General features: G+C 27.2%; 1 protein-coding gene across 1 annotated transcript in view; it reads right to left on the bottom strand.

Annotated features, from left to right (window-relative positions):
* LOC136975077 (protein FAM135A) overlaps positions 1-20,065 on the bottom strand; it is a 113,447-nt gene that overhangs the window by 45,443 nt on the left and 47,939 nt on the right. The window contains exons 9-13 of the mRNA XM_067270074.1: positions 16,618-16,786; positions 8,581-8,630; positions 5,101-5,172; positions 2,563-2,792; positions 864-1,042 (exon numbers count right to left, since the gene is read on the bottom strand). Coding sequence (XP_067126175.1) covers positions 864-1,042; positions 2,563-2,792; positions 5,101-5,172; positions 8,581-8,630; positions 16,618-16,786 — 700 coding nt within the window. The remainder of the gene's footprint in view (positions 1-863; positions 1,043-2,562; positions 2,793-5,100; positions 5,173-8,580; positions 8,631-16,617; positions 16,787-20,065) is intronic.

The raw sequence follows: 20,065 nt of genomic DNA, 5'->3' as shown, positions 1-20,065 counted from the left end.
TTTGGGGTGACTTAGTTTTCTAAATGTGTAGCAGTGGAAAGCAATACAAGACCATCACTGAACTAAAGACTGCTCTCATTGAGGAATGGAAAAATATTCCTCAAGAACGACTGCAATCTTTGATTAATTCAATGTCTAATTGTACTTTTTCAGCTTGTTTCCAAAAATGGTAGCAAAATCAGCTACTCATTTTAATTTAAAGATATAATGAGTCAAGATGTTCTATTAATGTAAGTTCTATTTTTGCTAATAGTATCTGGCTGTTTTGTTTATTAATCATTTTTCTCCAAACTTGGGCAATAATTGTTGATATCTTACTATAAAATATATTAGAAAATTTCATTAAAGTTACATGAAAATAATAATAAGTTTCTAGGCAATCACTGTATGTTCTATTATTGTCGGAAGGACTGTATAATTTTGATGCAACAATAATATTAAACAATTTTTCAAAACTCCACCAAATGGGCAGTTCTAAAGAATGATAAATTATAACATCCATAACTTACATTAAATTTGTTTTTCTCAAAGCAAAAACTTCTTAGAAAACTCTAGTGTTTTCAAGTTATAAAATCATCATAAATCAATAAGAGAAAAAATATATAATTGCTCACACTACATCTGACTTTGATAAAACAGGGTTTTAGTGTTTCATTTTTAACTTGCACCAGTTTATATTATTTTCTTCCAGACCGTGAAAAATATTTTACTAGGAAAAAAAATTGATTAAAATCTCCCAAATTTTGATGTAAACTTTACTTTCATTTCAATAATGTGTAATAAAATTTTTTTTAAATCTATAATTATAATAATCAGTTTTTCAGCAAAAATTTTAAAGTTTAATATAATATCAAATGACATACGTGAACCCCGACTGTTCCTAGATGTCCTCCTAGTTATTTCTTCATATCGTTCTTCATATATAATAGGTAATGAATTGTGATCACCATCTAAATCAATACATTCTACTTCTAAAGGTGGCAATAAAGTTAAATACTGAGATCTTCTAGCTGCTTCAGTTACTCGCTGATAAAAATCAGTACTATAAAAAAAAAATAAATAAATAATTTTATACTTTTACTAGATTAAATAAACACTTAAGTTCAGAACTACATAATTATCATCATATAAAAGTAAACAAAAATATAATTCTACATATCTACAACAATCAATCTAATTGCTTTCCTATACAAACTCACTAATAAAAGATGTAATACTTAATTAAAAATAGAGCACTGAGATTTTCTGAGTTATTATACACATTCTTGTCACTACTTATAATAATTGAGCATTTTACAAGTTGCAAGTTGTACAGAATTGCAACTGAAGCTAACAAATTAATAAAGAAAATATATAACAACAATGTTCTCAGTTGTCTGTTTTGTATGTTTGAGATTATGAAATAGCTTATTACATAACTTAAATCTGAAAATAAAAAATGTGAAAACTACATTAATCAAATTCCAGAAATGATAAAGAACTAAATCATACTCTTCATTTTGCTAATTAATCTTTAACAGGCTGGCTTTTGTTTTTCAAAACCAAAAAAATATTGAAAGAAAAACAATTTGAGGATAGGACATTACAGAGGATATCTATGTTCAAAAATTAGATACAAAATATATAAATGAGTTTAAAAATTTTTAAATTACTGCAAAAACATGTGGTTTGTTAAGGAGATTATGTTGAATAGTATTAAAAGTACTTTTTGTTCAAAGTTTCTTCTTTCAGTCCAATATGTAGTTTATATTGAATTTATATACTTCTGATTTTAATTGTAAAGTTTAGAATTTATATGATTATAATATTTAGGATGAAACTACATTAATTTCACATAACACTAGATCTTAAATTTTTAATGTTATAATTTTTATAAATTATAACACACAACGTACAAAATAATTAAATACTAGTACTTTTGATAAATAAATTTTATCATTTTCAGACAAGCATTGGAATTCAAAATTCATCAAATAAATGGATGTTTCAAACAATATTATGTAGAACAGATAGTTCAAAATACAACAGCAATCTTAATTTTTGTTTTATTTATAGCATTGTAGTTGCAAATATTGTCATTAAAAATTATTCATATTAAAGCTTCATGAGATGCAATCCAATGTTGTGCAGACAGTTAGAGTGGGCTTATAACTTATGGCATTATATGTTTTAACTTCAAACCCATGTAATAAACCCACTCTTACCTTCCCATATAAGTTTTAACATTAACTATGGCATTTATACTCTTTCTCCATATCCATAATCTTTCAGCATGATATATTTTCATCCTCTCTTATCTCTTCTAATGTTTTTCTTCCTTCCACCTAACTTCCACATCTTCCTTTAATGCAGTCTCTACTAGAAGCATTGCTGTTTCCCCTTTCTTACAGTCTACAAAATATTCTATCAGTATCCCTTTTTGTCACTCTCATATAAGATTTTCTCATTCTAACTTTTTTCTATTGATGTTATTTATCAAGTTTATTAGCCATCAGTTACCATTTTTGTATTTTGTGTGTTACAATTCTTACATTTAAATCAATTAATAAATATTTAGTATACCTATTTTCACATGGTGTGAAAGCAGATTCCCTTGTTCTTTCAATAACAAAGAAGGCTTCAGCAAAACGTTTCACTCTTTGAACATGACGCTGTCTAGCTAAATGATGACGAACTTTTTCTTGTCCAACAACAAATTGTAAAAACTTTTGCCATAATACAATAAGAGCACCACATAACAATGCTATATCACTATTTGCTAATATTAAGAAATCTTCTTCTGTATTTGCTCCCTATACAGAAGAAAAATATTTAAACAAGAATTTAGAATAATTATTCATTTACATACTAATATTTCTAACTTTTCAAAATTATTTAATAATTATTATTTATTTACTTAATTTTAATCATTGGCACTTTCTTTCTTATTTTAATTTATTTAGCTAGAATGAAATCTCTACATAATTATAGATATTGCAATTATTATTTCACAATTGTAATCTTATATCGCATTTATTTTCTGAACTTTTATCAAATTATCTATAATTTAAAATTTGTATAAATAATTCTCTCTTTATTTAATATCTGTTATTTAACTTCTAGTTTTTCATTCCTAACTATCAATTTTTCTCTTCAAATATGACAAAAGTAATTTAAAAAGTTGTCAATTATTACACATGTTGTGACATTTATGTCACAATAAGTGTAATAATTGACAACTTTTTAATTTTTCAATAAGTGTTTGAACATTCTGACATTCAAACACTTTTTCTGTGTTCAAACATTCTGATGTTTAAATATTTAGTTAAAATACATTAGAGAATACTTGCATCTGAAGATGGCCTATCATATTAAGTCAAAAATGTTAATGTTTCTTTAATAAATGTTTTCTCAGAATCAGGTGTTGGATGATTTATTTATAGAAAATTTAGAATTTTTCAACTTTTAAACAATTTTTTGTATTTAAAGATCTATTTAAAATGTAATCAAGAAAAAATTTAAACTACATTTTGTATCTAAGATTATTATGTTTTATTACATAACAAATTAATTCTTTCAATTTTATAAATAATACATAACAATTTAAATTATTTGAATTTTATAAATTTACAAAATATATTAATATGATCTGTAATCTCAAAACTTTTTGATAATATCAGTTTTAAAATAGCATCTAATCATCTAATCAAATATATCAATAACAAGGATATATTATGCTTTATGATACCAATTTAATATATTTCTTTTTTTTAAAATAAAAATCAATTTAGTTTGTAAAAGTATTGTAATTAAATTTCAAACCATACAAATTACACTAGAAAATTTTTATAAAATTAAAATCCTTTATGCTAATAAATAACAGTTTTTCCAAAATTAGGCATGTCTAACTTTTTTTTTTTTAATAATAAATGACAATTTTATCTAATACAGTGGAATCTTGGTATACGTCTGCTTTAGAATACATCCTGTTTGGACGAAACAAATTTTGCTCTGTATACGACTTAATTCAATTATACATGCCATCTATGAACAAGTAGCACTATCGGTGTACTAGACCAGACTAGACGTTTGCGATCCCACAGTTTATAACTTTGTTAAATTTCTTCTGACTTTAATTTGTAAGTAAAATTTTATTATTTTTATTAATCATGAATTGCAAAAAGGCAAATGAAAAGCAACAGAAAACTAAAAAACTGACTAAAATCACAATGGAACTAAAAAAAAAGATTGTTTAGAAATATGAAGGTGGCATGGGTGTTCGAGATTTAATTGTTGCATACCATATTCCGAGAACGACAATATTGACAATCGTGAAAAATAAAGACATTATTAAATCTGCTAACGTTGCGAAAGGGGTTTAATCAATTTCTAAACAAATTATTAGTATTAAGGAGAGTTTGGTTTGATTTGATTTTGATTTAATAATTTAAATAATATAATACAATATACTGTAATAACTTTAAAAATCTATAATAAAATTTATTTTTTTATTAATGTGCTCAAACAGTGTTTAAATTATTTTACAACCCCATTAATATATCATATCGAGAGGAGTTTTTTTTTTAGATGAGAACAGATTAATCATTTTTACATTACTTCTTATGAGAAAGGTTGATTTGGTACACGTCCTATTCGGTATAAGTCCAAACATCAGGAATGGATTAAGGTCATATACCGAGGTTCCACTGTAATATTAGAAAGTTTGGTTCTTACATTTTCTTCATACTAAATTTAAAAAACAAATTTTTAATTTTTAAACATATATATATATATATATATATATATCTGATCGTATCCTAATGTAATTTATTTTATATAGTTTAGTTGTATGTTTTACATTTGTAATTATTATAAATATTTCTATAAAACAGATTGCTGTAACAAAAAATAAAACATTTCAAACTGGATTTTGAAATTAGAAAAGCATATTTTTTTTTCTTTAACATCAAGACAATGTTAATTTTAGAATATAAGATAAATTTTTAAATTTTAAGAGATTAATATTGTGACACATTACAGTGACAATCTCATTAAAAGCTTAAAGTTTTCATATACTCATTATTCAATTTTCTCATGACTAGATATAATTTTTAATATTACCTGTGGAGGAGCCATCATGTAATCTTTAGAAGGTGGTAAACTATTAGTGGTTTTCAGATGTTTATGACAATGCTATAAAAAAATTAATTCTGTCAGTTTCTTAGTAAACAAATGCAATTTAATATTCTATATAACATAACATCAAAAAATCTATTGTAAATATTGAAAAATATAATGATTTTTATAATATATAAATGTCCTTTTCCTGTCCTATAAAACAGCTTTACAACTTTATTTTTAATAAGTTGTAATTTTTTCCTCTCCTCTCCCTAATAAACAAACACAAACATTTCCTTCAAGCTATAAAAATAGTTCGTTGTTGCACATTTATTAATAATTCAATATGGAACTTTCACAATATAGATAATTTATACAATTTATCTTCAATTCCTGCATGCAGAATACTAAGAGAATATTGAAACAGTATCACATTTGAAATTTAAAATACAAATTTTGTATAATACATTATTAAGACATTCTACTGAGCATTTTTTGTTGAAATGAAATATGAGATATTAAAAAACTTTTTAAATCTAACTAAAAACTTAGTTTGGTTTTCACATACAGTAGAATTTTGTTATAACAGATTGCTCAAAGTGCACTTATGCACTTAGTTTGCACAGAATGCAATGCATTTTTTAAATTCAGTATCCAGAAACATCCAATTATTAATTAAAAAGATTGAAAGAAATACGATGTTTATCAAAGTTGGAGCTAGGAAAAATTCATTATTCCAAGTTATGGATCTGCTAAAAAGTGGAGCATGCAGGAAAAAAATTACATTTTCTTTCCCCCTCCATGTTTCACCAAATCAATGGTGAAAAATGGAGATAAAATCCATTATTCCAAAAAATCCATTGAAACAAGATTCTACTTTATATATATATAGTGTTTTCTAAAAGAAATGCACCATAGGAGATTGTGAAGAGAAGTGTTTAGGCAAAGCATTAGAGGCAATTATATAGTACATTAGTTATCATTTCAGGTTTCCAATACCGCCAAACAGAAATTAATTGCTCAAAATTCGTGTTTGTATCCAAATCACATTCAACTAATGTAGGCTCAAGTGCTTAGTTCTGTAACTAACTGGCAAATTAAGAGAATTAAATTTGTTCTTTTTAATACTTGATATGTAGGTGATAGCAAGAACAAAACACATTACCAGTTTTTTATTAAATTATTATTTCAGCAACCTAATAGTGCTGTTTTTCCCAAACTTGTCACAATGACTTCTGTATATTATAACATTCCTTTTTTTATTCTTTTTAAGTACCTTTTACAAAATGCATTTTGGATTCATATCATCCCTCTTCAGTTGTTTCATAGTTGTTAAAATCTTAAAATTTGGTGTACACACTAAATTATTAAATACACATTTTGTATCCAAATCTTCAAATGCAACATTGTTAAAAGCAACAAGACACATACCATAAGATAAGCACACATTTAAAATATAAATAAAGCAAATGTTCTTCACTTGTGCATATGGATGAATATTTTTCATTATACATGTTATATAATATTGTTTGTTATATATGGCTTAGTTGTAGCCGGAAAAAAATAACATTGCTCTTATGAGTGTTTCGTTCATACATTTACAATTCGTTTGTTATAGCCAAGAGTTCGTTATAGGCGAATTCATTATAAGTGAATACTACTGTATTTCTTTCTCTGTTCTTCTAAAACATGACAGCACCAATGCATGTGTAACAATTTTATTTCATTTTATTGCTTTAGTTTCGAAGAACAAAGAAAGATATTACTATCAGTTTTCTGTAATAATAATTTATGTAATTATATTTAAAAATCAGTTTACTTCAAGTTACATTACAAAGATATAAAATTCAATTTTAAAAAAGGTTTTAAAATATATGGAATATTAAATATGTTATATATATATTTCTATTTATTATATAATTGTGTAACTTTTCATAGATAATTAAATTCATATACAGTTTATGACATTTTGAAAAAAATTGCACACAATTTCCTTATAACCATATTATATAATTATATAATTACATTTTTAAAATTATTAAAATAATATTTCAATTAATTCTTTACATTAATTTAACACTAATTACATTAATAAAAAATAATATAAACTAAATAAATTTCACTTTCTATTTATTGAGTGGAGCATAAGCAGAGCTCTTCATAAATCAGAAAGTGTAATTAAAGTTCAAAGCAACCAAATGACCATTAAAAATTATTTTGCAAACATGTAAAACTCAGCAAGGCCTTTGTCACGACAAAGCCAGAATTTTGAAATTTCACCTATGGGCCGAGATAGTCAGAAGTCAAATTTTTCCATGTAAACTCTATTGGCAGACTGCCAATTGTTGCTCGTTGCATGCTATTTGTCAATCAAGTTTGCAATTGCTGTTAATTTACATTGATCACTATGATAACTTTTTATTTTTATCTTTACAATGGGCATTTAACATGCATAATGTTGGGATGAAATTAACTTTTTAAAACTTGCACGTGTCCTGTGACCACACATTTGTGTGTTTTAACCAGTTGCTGGAGTTGATAGGCTACTGGCTGCATATCTGGATGTTTTAAACGTTTCTTGACATTTTTGTGATCTATGACAATGGATATGCATGTCCTCCCTGCAAGGTTTAAACTGCTATATACAGAACATTAGAAGCATATCACCACATTTGTGTTTTTGTGTCAAGCTGAAACAGAAAAATCTACGCAAAGGGGCCATTTCCTTTTCCTAGAAAATACATAGTTTCTTTCTATTATTCAGTTTTTATATTAGTGTAACAAACAATCAAATTCTTTGGAAATGTTTCCAAGGAATTGTATTGTTTTTCAAACACAATTTTTTTCTGATGATTTCTACAGAAATACAGTAGAGTGCCATTTATCCGAATCAATTGGGGACTGGGATTGTCGGATAACTGATTTTTTGGATAACCGATTATGTACGAAAAAATATATTAACCTATCCGATGTTGAAATTTTTCTCCGTTGCATGTCGCTTTGTGTTGAATTTTTCTCTGTTGCGTGTCGCTTTGTGTTGAATTTTCATCAATTTTAAGCTTAATGAAAATTTTTATAATAATAATCAAGGCTATTGTATCATTAAAAATTATTTATTTATTTTGTACAAACAAAATAAATATATTGAAAAATATAAAAACCAAAAAATTATACTTTAGAAGTTAATCTAGTATCAAAAACATTCAATTCGGCATGACACAGTCCGACTGGAAAGCTTTCGGTTAACCGACATTTCGGTTGACTGGCTTTCGGATAAACGACGCTCTACTGTATTTGTAAACATTTAAATATAAAACAATTTAATAGAATCAATCCCTTAAATAAATTTAATAAAAAAAAAACAAATTTATTTCAACAGTTTTTCCATGAATATTCAAGCATTGATAAATCAGTAACTAAATAATAAAATATTAGCAGAAATATCATCACCACTTCATTCAGTATTCAAAATTAAATTCTTACCTTTGCAAATTCACTGAGATTTTCTAAATGATCTGAACAATCAAGAGATTCTAAAATTAAGAAATTGAATTAAAATATTTTTCAAAGATTTAAAAAAAAATTAAATTTATCAAATTAATTATTTAAAAAAAAAATTTATTAGCAGTCGTGCAGAGTGAACAACTAATTCTACTGCAGACCAAATTCTTAGAATTATACATAGAAAAATTATTTTATAATTAATTATTTTTCAATCTTAGTTTTATTGCAGAAACACTAACACATTTGTCATTATTAGTTTTACAATATTCTATTAAAATGACTAATCCACTCACACAACTGTTTGTAATCATTTTTCATTTATCGTATTGTTTGAATATAATCTAGCAAATATGCCCAGCATTTCCAAGGTAAAAATTATTAAGGACAAACATTAAAATTAAAGCCATATTAAAAGTTTAGTTATTTTTAACTCATTTCCATTTTGATGCTCAAATTGAAATTACACAAGAAGCATAGTTTATAATAATTAACAAAAATTTAATTAATTGTTAGAAAAATTAATTAAATAATTTTTATTTAATTATTAATCCTAGCAAAATTAGTTCTGTAAATAAAGTTTGCAATTTTATAAAATTTAATGATAATAGGAGCCATGTTTTTTAAGTAATTCAAAAATTTAATGGTCAGAATTGATAATTTAACAGATAAAATAAATGATCAGGCTAATGAAAAATTATTTTGAGTTTGAAACAAATAAATTAAATAATAAATTGCCAATAAATGTTATTATTTTAAATTTTCTACCTTCATCTGACTCAAAAAGAAATGCAGGAACTTATAAAAGAACTGAAACTACTCTCATATTTGGGTTCTGAAATTTTAGAAATATTTAAATTTGGTTCTGTGAGGTCTTTCATTAAACTTTAAAAGATATATTTATTCAAAATTTACTTCTGAAGTATTAATGGATAAGCAGACAAAATTTGCTTCAAAGAAAGTTGCCTAAAGTGATTTTTCCACCTGATTCATGTAGAAGATCATGACTCAGGAAACATAAATTAATGCCACTGGTCAAATTAAAATTTGAAGAAAGAAAAATTAACATAAGAGATGAATATTTTATGGAAGGAGATAAGCAATTCTCTGTTGTGATTTTCATGGTAGAATGATGGAGATTCAATCTTTTTTAAAATAAGGTCTCCTTCCCAAGAAATGAACTACAAGAGAAAATATTAAATATATGGTGAAAATATTCAAAGTAATTTATCCACATGGTATAAAAAAAATTTATGTTTTATACATATATGAAGTGTGATCAATAAGTTCCGAGAATTATTTTTTTTTAAACTGAATGAGAGCACTTATCACTTAGAATGGGTTTCCTTCAAAGTAGTAGGGTATCCTTCAGATATAATATACATTTCACAGCATTTCTGGAGCTGCTAGAAACATTTCCCAAACTCAGATTTTGGAATGGACTTTAGAAACCTTGAATTTTTCTGTATGGCTTCCATGTTTTCCCTTCAACACAGCTTTCAGTTTTGGAAAAAGAAAAAAGTCAGAGGAAAACAAATCTGGTAAATACAGAAATATCTGACCAATAAGACATTGTGTTTGACCAAAAACTGGTTCACACATAGTACCTTGTTACATGATGCAAAGTCATGTTGAAAGAAAACCATGACTTGGAGTGTCATTTTTGTGGCCTCTTTCAGCAGTCTTTAGATTTCTGTGGCTATTTTCCCTTATTCCATTAAATTTGATTGTCACATGTTGCTCCTGTAGGTCTGATGTTTTGGAATACAACACTGGCAGAGAAGATGGTCTCTCTTCTTCTCACCTCTCTACCTCAGTAGGCAAGCACCAAGATGACAGCTGGTACATACCCACCTTAATGTCTAGACCAGCGTTTCTCAAAGTGGGCGATAATGCCCCCTTGTGGGCGGTGAGTAAATCTGGGGCACTGGAGGCACTGGAGGCAGGGTACTGAATGGTGACCAAAGGCAAAAGTTGGAATCACTGACAGCCATTCCCTTTCCTCTGTTAAACTGATAAGAGGAAACATTATGTTTAATGGTTTCTAGATGTTGAGAACAAAGTACGGTGTACAATGAGAACAAAGTGTGAGATTCATAGAAAAGTTTTCCTAAGAATATTTCCAATCCTTTCTCACACAAAAGAAAATGGGTTAGGGGGCGTTGGGTATAACTTTATGGAACAAGGGGGTGTATCATGCCCCGAGCACCAGTTATGTTCACTACGCCACTGTTAGGGGGTGTTGGGTATAACTTTAAAAGCCATATTATGGAATAACTTTATGGAACAAAGGGGGCGGTGGATCGAAAAAGTTTGGGAATCACTGATCTAGACTATCACTGGGATGCAACGTCCATCTGCTAACATTTCATTTTTGTAAAAAGAAAACATTCTTGAAATTTATTGATCATATCTTGTATGCTATGATGGTTCAGTAAAATCTTGAAGACTTTCTCATCAATTGCTAGATCTCAAGAGTTTACATACAGATTTATTATATTATTTTTGCCCCTACTGTATAGTCTTCAATATATGGTAAACTTATAGGTAGATTACCGTATTTTACGGACTATAAGACGCACTTTTTTCTTCGAAAAATTGCCTCCAAAATTAAGGTGCGTTTTATAGTCCATAGTGTCTTATAGTCCGTAAAATACGGTAATTGTATTAGTTCTTAAATCCTAGGTGGATAAACAGTTTTATCAGTGGATCATAATAATAGTATAATTATCATTAATTTAAAAATAAAGATACAATAAAGTAAACCAATTGTGATACTTCCTTATTTTGCCTACATACAAAGTTTAATGTTGAGGTTAAAAAAGTTTCTAGAATATATTGGTTACTTAAATGAACAATTTCAACACTTGATTGGTTTGGAATCTTTGAACAAAAATGGAAGGACTTTTCAGAATTGTAAGTTTAATGATTAGTTTCATATAAGTGCAAAAAAAGAAAATTTTCAAATTTAGTTAGATATTATAAATATAATAGTTTTACATAGCAAAATATTTCTTGTAAAAAAAAATTACAATTAAATAAGGAAAAAAAAGAAGCAAATAAATTTATATTAATAAATTTTATAAGACATATCATCATTAAAATTTCATATAAAACAATTTTTGAGTAAATAACTTCAGAGTAAGGACTCAATTTGCATGCAGAAATAAATACAACATTTAACTGAATGTAGTTCTTTGTTTCTTTCTCACCTATCTATAAGAGTTCTTCATTTAGGTGCAATTTTATTTGAAAGAAATGACATCAGTCTTCCTGATCAAAGTTTAATTTACAATAATCTTTCTGTTAATACCATAAAATTAAAAGAATCTGAAATCAATGAAAGAATGTCAACTTGAGAAGTTATTTTCAGAAGTGTTTTTATACTGGATGAGGATAGGTTCAACAGTTTGAATGACAGGGAAGAGCATCACTACAGCAAGAACAAAATTGAACATATTTTTGCTTTTAATTATTTTAAATAAAATTATATAGTAAAATATATGCAATAGGGCTAATCTACATCAAATAATCTTCAAAATGATATATAAAACAAATTTATACACAAGTACATACAAATTGGAAATAGTGTATTCTATATATATATTTGCATATCTTTTTTAGATTTTCATTAATATTTAAATTTATTAAGTAATTGTTTTTAAAATTAAGCAGTTAAAAATTTGAATTTTATTGAAAATTCTGAATTTTTATTTATATTTGATTATTGATTATTATTACATATTTAAGAATTACAACTCTTAAATATCATAAGATTAAATTTTTTTATTAATTTATGAAAATGTTATTAAATATAATTAAAAACAAAATAGTTTTTGGATTTTGAATTAAGAAAAACAGTTAAATTTTATAAGTCAATCAAATTTTTCTAAGTTAAGATATATCATCAATGTAAAATCTATTCAATTCATTTATTTTTTTTAAATGTTCTCATAACTAAGACAGAAGTAAAATTCTGGTTAATGTTACTTTAGGTAGCCAAGATGGCGGCTCATCTCTGATTCTAGCATACAGAAGCAAGGAAACAGTGGGGACCACTGTTTCCTTGCTTCTGTATGCTTGCTTCTGTAGAAAAACGTGCGTCCCGCACGTTTTTCTAAACCTAACCTATTCTAATAATTTGGTTGCTAATAATTATGGTACAGTAGAGAGTCGTTAATCGGAACCCCGATAATTGGAATCGCCGGTAATCGGAACAATTTTCAGTCGAACTGTGTTGTGCTGAATCGAACGTTTTTGATACTAGATTTACTTCTAAAGTATAATTTTCATGTTTTTATATTCTTCAATATATTTATTTTGTTTGTACAAATTGAAGAAATAATTTTTAACGATATGATAGCCTCGATTATTATTATAAAAATTTTCGTTAGGCTTAAAATCGACGAAAATTCAACACGAAGCGACGCAACGGAGAAAAATTTCAATACGAAGCGACACGCAATGGAGAAAAATTTGAACATCGGACAGGTTAATATATTTTTTCGTACATAATTGGTAATCAGAACAAATCACTAATCTGAACAACCCCAGTCCCCAATTGATTCCGATTTTCGACTCTCTACTGTAATTTATTAGAATAGGTTAGGTTTAGAAAAATGTGCGTCTCCACTGTTTCCTTGCTTCTGTATGCTGGAGTCAGAGACAAGCCGCCATCTTGGCTACCTAAAGTAACATTAACCAAAATTCTTCTAAAATCTTGATATTTCAAACAAGAAAACAACTTTCCTTACTTCTTTCTAGCAATAATAATTATAGCACAAATCTTTTCAGCCTCATTTAGGAGCCTGCTTCAGTTTTTAAATTATATTAAACAGAAAACTGAATATAAACAATCCTAATAGCCCAATGCAAAGCAACAACACACCAACCACTGCCATAAATCGTCAGGCTATAATTTGGAATAAATAATTATAAATCATAAATGAATTTGGCACTAGAGGGAGGTGTTAGGCACCATCTCATATTAAAATTAATAATTATAATATTTAATTAAATCATTTAGATTATTTATTCCAAATTATAGCCTGATGATTTACAGCAGTGGTTGGTGTGTTGTAGAAAACTGATTTTTTAAAATATAAAAACAAACAGAATTCAAAACAAAAATAAAAATTTTATGAGGAAATAAATGAAATTAAATAAAACTGATATGTTACCAAACATGACTAGAACAAATAACATTGTGCATTCAGTTTAATAAACTATGTGTACTTTGTTTAATCAGCTGCTTTAAGTATAATCACTGGTGCCATCTCATTGGATGGGATGTCAATTCGCAATAGTCAGGTTAAGGAAAATGTCTCATTTTCAATTTTCTTTATTAATAATAAATTCTCCTTTGGTTTTAGTCCATAAAATTTCAAGTGTTTCCAGGGGACCTATTCTGAGCTCTTTCAATAACTGAACGAGAGTGATACACGGGATATTCGATAAGTCCCCTTAGCGAAAGGCAGTTCATGAACCTTAGACAAATCGCTATTCTGTGCTCCATGTTAAGTGGGTTTCGCTATGGGTAGTCGGTCGAGATGCGTCTGGGTTCCATGCTATCAATAACTATTACGCTTTAACCAATCACAGTTTAGTTAACATTGTATTTTGTCACGTGACTGCAACCTGCCATTTTCTAAGCGAAGCACGTGCTTTTAGCATTGTCGTTTACTAGCGCTAGTGATATAGTTTTGTTTTGTTTTAAAATGTCTGGGTCTATTACTGGGTCTATTTTGTCAGCCCATCCGTTAAGCAAATATTTGTTTTTAAAAATTATAATTTATGTGATAGATAGTCATTTATGTATAGTGTATAGTTTACTGTTAAGTTACGTATATAAAACGTATTTTTTTTACTAAAACTAATGAATTAAAGCCGACATTAAACTTAAGATAAAATCTACAAAATAAAGATTTCTATTATTACATAATGCTAACATTTTACAATTATACAAAGTATGTCCAAGTTTCTTTGTATATTTCTATATAACTACATGTAATTCATGTATTTTTTAATTCATTCATTAAGAATAAAATGACAAACTTAATTTTGCCACAAGTTCTACTTCTATAAACCTTATAACCAAATTAGAATTAGTATTATGATTAAATGTCAAATGCAATACATCTTATTAAATGTAAATATTATTTGCATAGACATGGAGTGACTGCAAAGCAAACATTAAAAGTAAAGCCTCACAAATAAAAAAAAATCAACGTTTCAAACAGGAGGTGGGCCTTCAGTTAATCAAAAATTAACTAAAGTTGAAGAAAGAGTATTAAATTTAATCGATGTTACTGCTGTCCCCTCTCTCCAATTGCTCGTGAAGTAAAATCATTCTTACACGAAAAGACGCCATGTTGTTTTCACTTTCATTACGTTTCTAACAACAGCTTGAGAATGACCGACAACAAAAGCTTAGTTATCGCACGTGGCTATCGGCACCGAAAACAAAACGTACGGCTCGAAATAGCATTTTCACAGTTGATTAAACGCGAATCACGTGGTTCCAATAGAAACTGGTTTTTATCGTATTCGTTAGCTTAATGATACTACTCAGAATAGGTCCCCAGGATTCTTAACTTTCAGTCATCATAAACCATTCTCATAATTTTGAATGCATCCCAGAGCAGTGATTATTTGATATAGTTTACAGCCTGAAGCAGCCCTGTAAACTTAATGAGGCTAAAAACATTTATGTTGTAATAAAAATAATTGCTGAAAAAGTAAGGAAGGTTGTTTCTTGCTTGCTATATAAGAACATTCCAGCTTCTGAGAAGTTGTTTCTTAGAATGTCAATTTTTTATAATGTTGTTATAAAATTTGCAGTTTCCCTTTTGCCTTGCAGGAAAGCATCAATGCTAAACAGAACTGGGCAAGAATCTCATTGTTTATGAGAAGCTTGTATTTTAAATTCAAGTGTAACTAGAAGAAGACAATATAGTGATAGGTTGCTTGTATCAACATCCTGAGTTTAATTTACTGGTTTAAGAATCCTGCCTCTTTTGTTGAATGTTAATACTTTCCTGCAAAATGTTCATGTAACATAAGGCAGCATGAAAACTATGCAGATTTCATGACAAACAATGTATTTTGGCTAAATAGAAATTAATAATACAGATAACATCCAATAAAAATTCAAGAATAATTTGATTTCCCATTCTAAAACATTTTATTTTATAACTGCAAAGAAGATTGTAAAATATTCATTAAGAGTTTTAAAATAAATTAATTAATTTAATTTTTTCGATTAAAAATTCAAACTGAAATTCCTAAAATTTTCATAAAAACTTCAATGATTTTCCAAATCCTATTTCTACATTTTAACTGTTTCCCATTTATTTGAACATATGTTCAAATAGATATTACATAAAACTAATAATATATAATTCACAAATAGAAATTAATCAGTTATATTTAGTCTCCTATTCACACTCAGAATCCTTAATGTTACAAAATCAACACACCTTGTTACTGAGAAAGTTCATTAAAGACATTCGAATCCACAGCATTTCAAACAATTTTTTAAAATTTGAACTTGTTGTTCGAAACGCTATGGATTCGAATGTCTTTAACCCGAGGATGGCCCATAGAATGGGTTGAAAACGTTTGCTCAGCAGAATAAATGAACTTTCTCAGTAACAAGGTGTGTTGATTTTGTAAAGTTATATTTAGACAATGATTCATAATATATGGCAAAATATAACACATTAGCAAAAACAATCATAGGATATTCAAAATCAGATTAATACTGAAAGAGAATTTATAAATAAAAAAACAGAAAATTTTATTACTTTTTATGATTTCATCTATGACAAAGCAACTGGTGAATGAGTTACTCTGCTAGATGAAAAAGTAAAGTTATTCAGAAATTATGAAAAATAGCATACTAAAAGATTTAAATCAGCTTTATGATGCTGTTGATTTTGCTGTAAAATAAATCTGATATAAAATATACTTAAATTGTTTTCAGCTTTGTATTTTATTAAATATAAATTTGATATAAACCTATTTTAATTTGCTGCCATGGTGGAAGTAATTTCAAATATTCACTTAATCGCTTTTGAAGACTTGTATAAGCAGAAAGTAATAGGCTACATAATTCCCAATGTATTAGACGAGCACGATTTAATCTTCCAGTAGAAGGCATAATTCGTCCAACTTGAGGAGTACAACCCTGCAATGACTCAAAAAATGAAAAAAATATAGAAAAACTAACGTGTTTTAATAAAAATAAATAAATTAAAAAGAAAAGACAAAATGCAACACAAGATTGCTATTCTAGTTTTGTTATCAAACCAAAAATTTTATATACAGGCATACCTCACTAATATGGCAGGTTAGGTCCCAGGCTACTGCTGTAAAACAAATATCATCTTAAAGCAAATCACAACCTTTCTTTCACTTGCCAGTGCATATAAAAGCCTAAACACACATTTACACTATCAATTATTAAGTGCACAATACTAGGCCTAAAAAGCAAGTTCAAAAGTAAAAATAAATAAAAATAACCCAAAACTCTTTAAGAGCAAGGCAAGCATCAAAAATAAACTTGAAAGTAATTGAAAATAACATACTGGCAAAGCACTCTAAAACAAACTGCCTTAAAGAAAAGGTATGCCTGTAAAATCTATTTATCATATTTATAATCTAATATATAAAGCTGAAAAAATGGGCAGTCTCTTTCTTTCTTTCTGTTGCGGTATGCCAAAAACTGCCACTAGGGGTGCCCCTAGCTATTATTTAAATTAATTTAAATTAACAATATAAATTATTTTATATTTATTTTATATTTTTACAGTATAATATTCAATATATTATTATTTTTATTTGTAATTTAATATGCCCTGATGCCTGCATCGGACCTTTCGACTTGTAATTCACATATACAGTAGAGTGTTGTTAATCCGAACCCCGGTTATCCGAATCGTCAGTTATCCAAACGCTTTCCAGTCGGACTGTGTTGTGCTGAATCGAATGTTTTTGATACTAAATTTACTTCTAGAGTATAATTTTTATGTTTTTATATTCTTCAATATATTTATTTTATTTGTACAAAATAAAGAAATAATTTTTAATGATACAATAGCCTAGATTATTATTATAAAAATTTTCGTTAGGCTTAAAATCGACGAAAATTCAACACAGAGACATGCAACAGAGAAAAATTTGAACATCAAACAGGTTAATATATTTTTTCGTACATAATCAGTTATCCAAACAAATCACTAATCCAAACAACCCCAGTCCCCAATTGATTTGGATCAACGACTCTCTACTGTATATGAAAAATATTGATATATGTTGCAAACAAAAAACATAACTTCAAAAAATGAAAACAACAATGTTCAAAACTAATACAGTAGAGCATCGTTTATCCGAATCAATTGGGGACTGGGGTTGTTCGGATAACTGATTTTTCGGATAACCAATTATGTACAAAAAAATATATTAACCTATCCGATGTTGAAATTTTTCTCCGTTGCGTGTTGCTTTGTGTTGAATTTTTGTCAATTTTAAGCTTAACGAAAATTTTTATAATAATAATCGAGGCTATTGTATCGTTAAAAATTATTTCTTTATTTTGTACAAACAAAATAAATATATTGAAAAATGTAAAAACACAAAAATTATACTTTAGAAGTTAATCTAGTATCAAAAATGTTCGATTCAGCACAACATAGTCTGACTGGAAAGCTTTCAGTTAACCGACGTTTCGGTTGACCAGCTTTCAGATAAACGACGCTCTACTGTACTTCAAAAATCAATGAATTAAAGCTACATCAGAAAAGTAGTAATAATACTATAATTGTAAGTCTGTTATTTATCATTGTACAATAATCCTTTCATTTATGCAAATAACTGGTTTCAGGAAAACAGCACATAAATGTAGCCATGGAAAACTGTTTAAAATAATGGTTTATTCTATATTCTCAAATAGTGTTTCTCTTACTAGAGTAGAAAAGTTTTAAAGTTTTTTTAAATATATGTCTATATAAGAGGTTATTGATAACAGAAAACACTTTTTGATATTACTATAATTTATTTCTGTAAAGTTGATTATTTAAAAATTTTTCAATTGTATTAAAGTGAATTCACATAAATGGAAGAATTGAAGAGTTTCTTAAAGTTTGAAATTATAACATTGGGCAATAATCATATACTTTATTTTTTGAAAGTTTTCTTCTTGTCACTTTCATGTTAGAATTTATTGATTCCCATGTAATAAAGCAATGAATACATCCACATTATTTTTATAGATATTTAATAATTATTGGATCATGAATGATTAGTAAAGCAGGATCATGTAATTAGTGAATAATCATGGATCCTTTATATGGAATGCAATCCAATCCAGGATAGTGATTGCTTTTTTGATTTATTTATTACTTTCTTAACCCTTGAATTGTAAAGGGTTTTTGTTGATGATGATTTTTATTATACAATTTTTGATGACAATAATTATGTTGACTATTTCACTATAAATTAAAATTTTAAAAATTACTTTATTTATCAAAAAATTACATTACTGCCAAAACTTAGAAAAAATAAATTTTAGAAAATTTTAAAATAATAACAACTTTATTTTTTTTACATTGATTGTTCTAAAATAACAACCGAAAAACTTTTAAAGTTAATTAAACTAATTACAATAGTAGAACAACAGAGAAATAAGTTTATTAGCAAATAATTCTTCCAATCCATTAATATCAATTTATCAAAACTAATATTTATTGATTAAGTAAGTCCTTAAATATTTTCATATTTTTCATATTAATGTAGTGTTCCAATGTAGCTCTTCTATAAGAACTACAAATCTTACCTATATATACGTTTGGGACTACTTTTAACAATAAATCTTATGATTCCATATCACTATTCCTAAAATAGATAATAATGATATAACAACAAAAATTGTTAAATAATTAAATAGACACCACAACTACTGTAAATAATCGAGCTATAATTTGGAAATATTAATTAAGAATTACAAATAAATTTGACACTAGAGAGAGGCGTTAGGCACCATCTCATATTAAAATTAATAATTATAATATTTAATTAAATAATTTAGATTAAACTGGAAGAAAATAATTGGCCTGAAACGGGACTTGAAGTCACAACTCCCGTTTTACTGTGCAGACGTGTTGCCAGTTACGCTACCCGGACCTTTGGTCCGATCTCCTCTTCCAGTATACATAAGCTTAAGTTGTGACCATCATCAGTTCTTAATTAATATTTCTAAATTATAGCCCAATTATTTATGACAGTTGTGAGTGTCTATTTGCTATGCATCAGGTTTCGATTGGTGTTTATATTTTTTAAATAATTGTTATTGTGGTTTTAATACTCACATTTAGACAGTTAATAAACAATCTTTTATATGTATTATTTATGAAGAAATTTCTTAAACCTTCTAATAATCCACTCATATAATGCAATAGTGAAGTGAAGT

Source organism: Centruroides vittatus, unplaced genomic scaffold (assembly GCF_030686945.1).
Source record: "Centruroides vittatus isolate TY-2023 unplaced genomic scaffold, ASM3068694v2 contig_364, whole genome shotgun sequence".
In the NCBI taxonomy this organism is placed as follows: domain Eukaryota; kingdom Metazoa; phylum Arthropoda; class Arachnida; order Scorpiones; family Buthidae; genus Centruroides; species Centruroides vittatus.
This window is presented reverse-complemented; position numbering and strand designations above follow the sequence as displayed.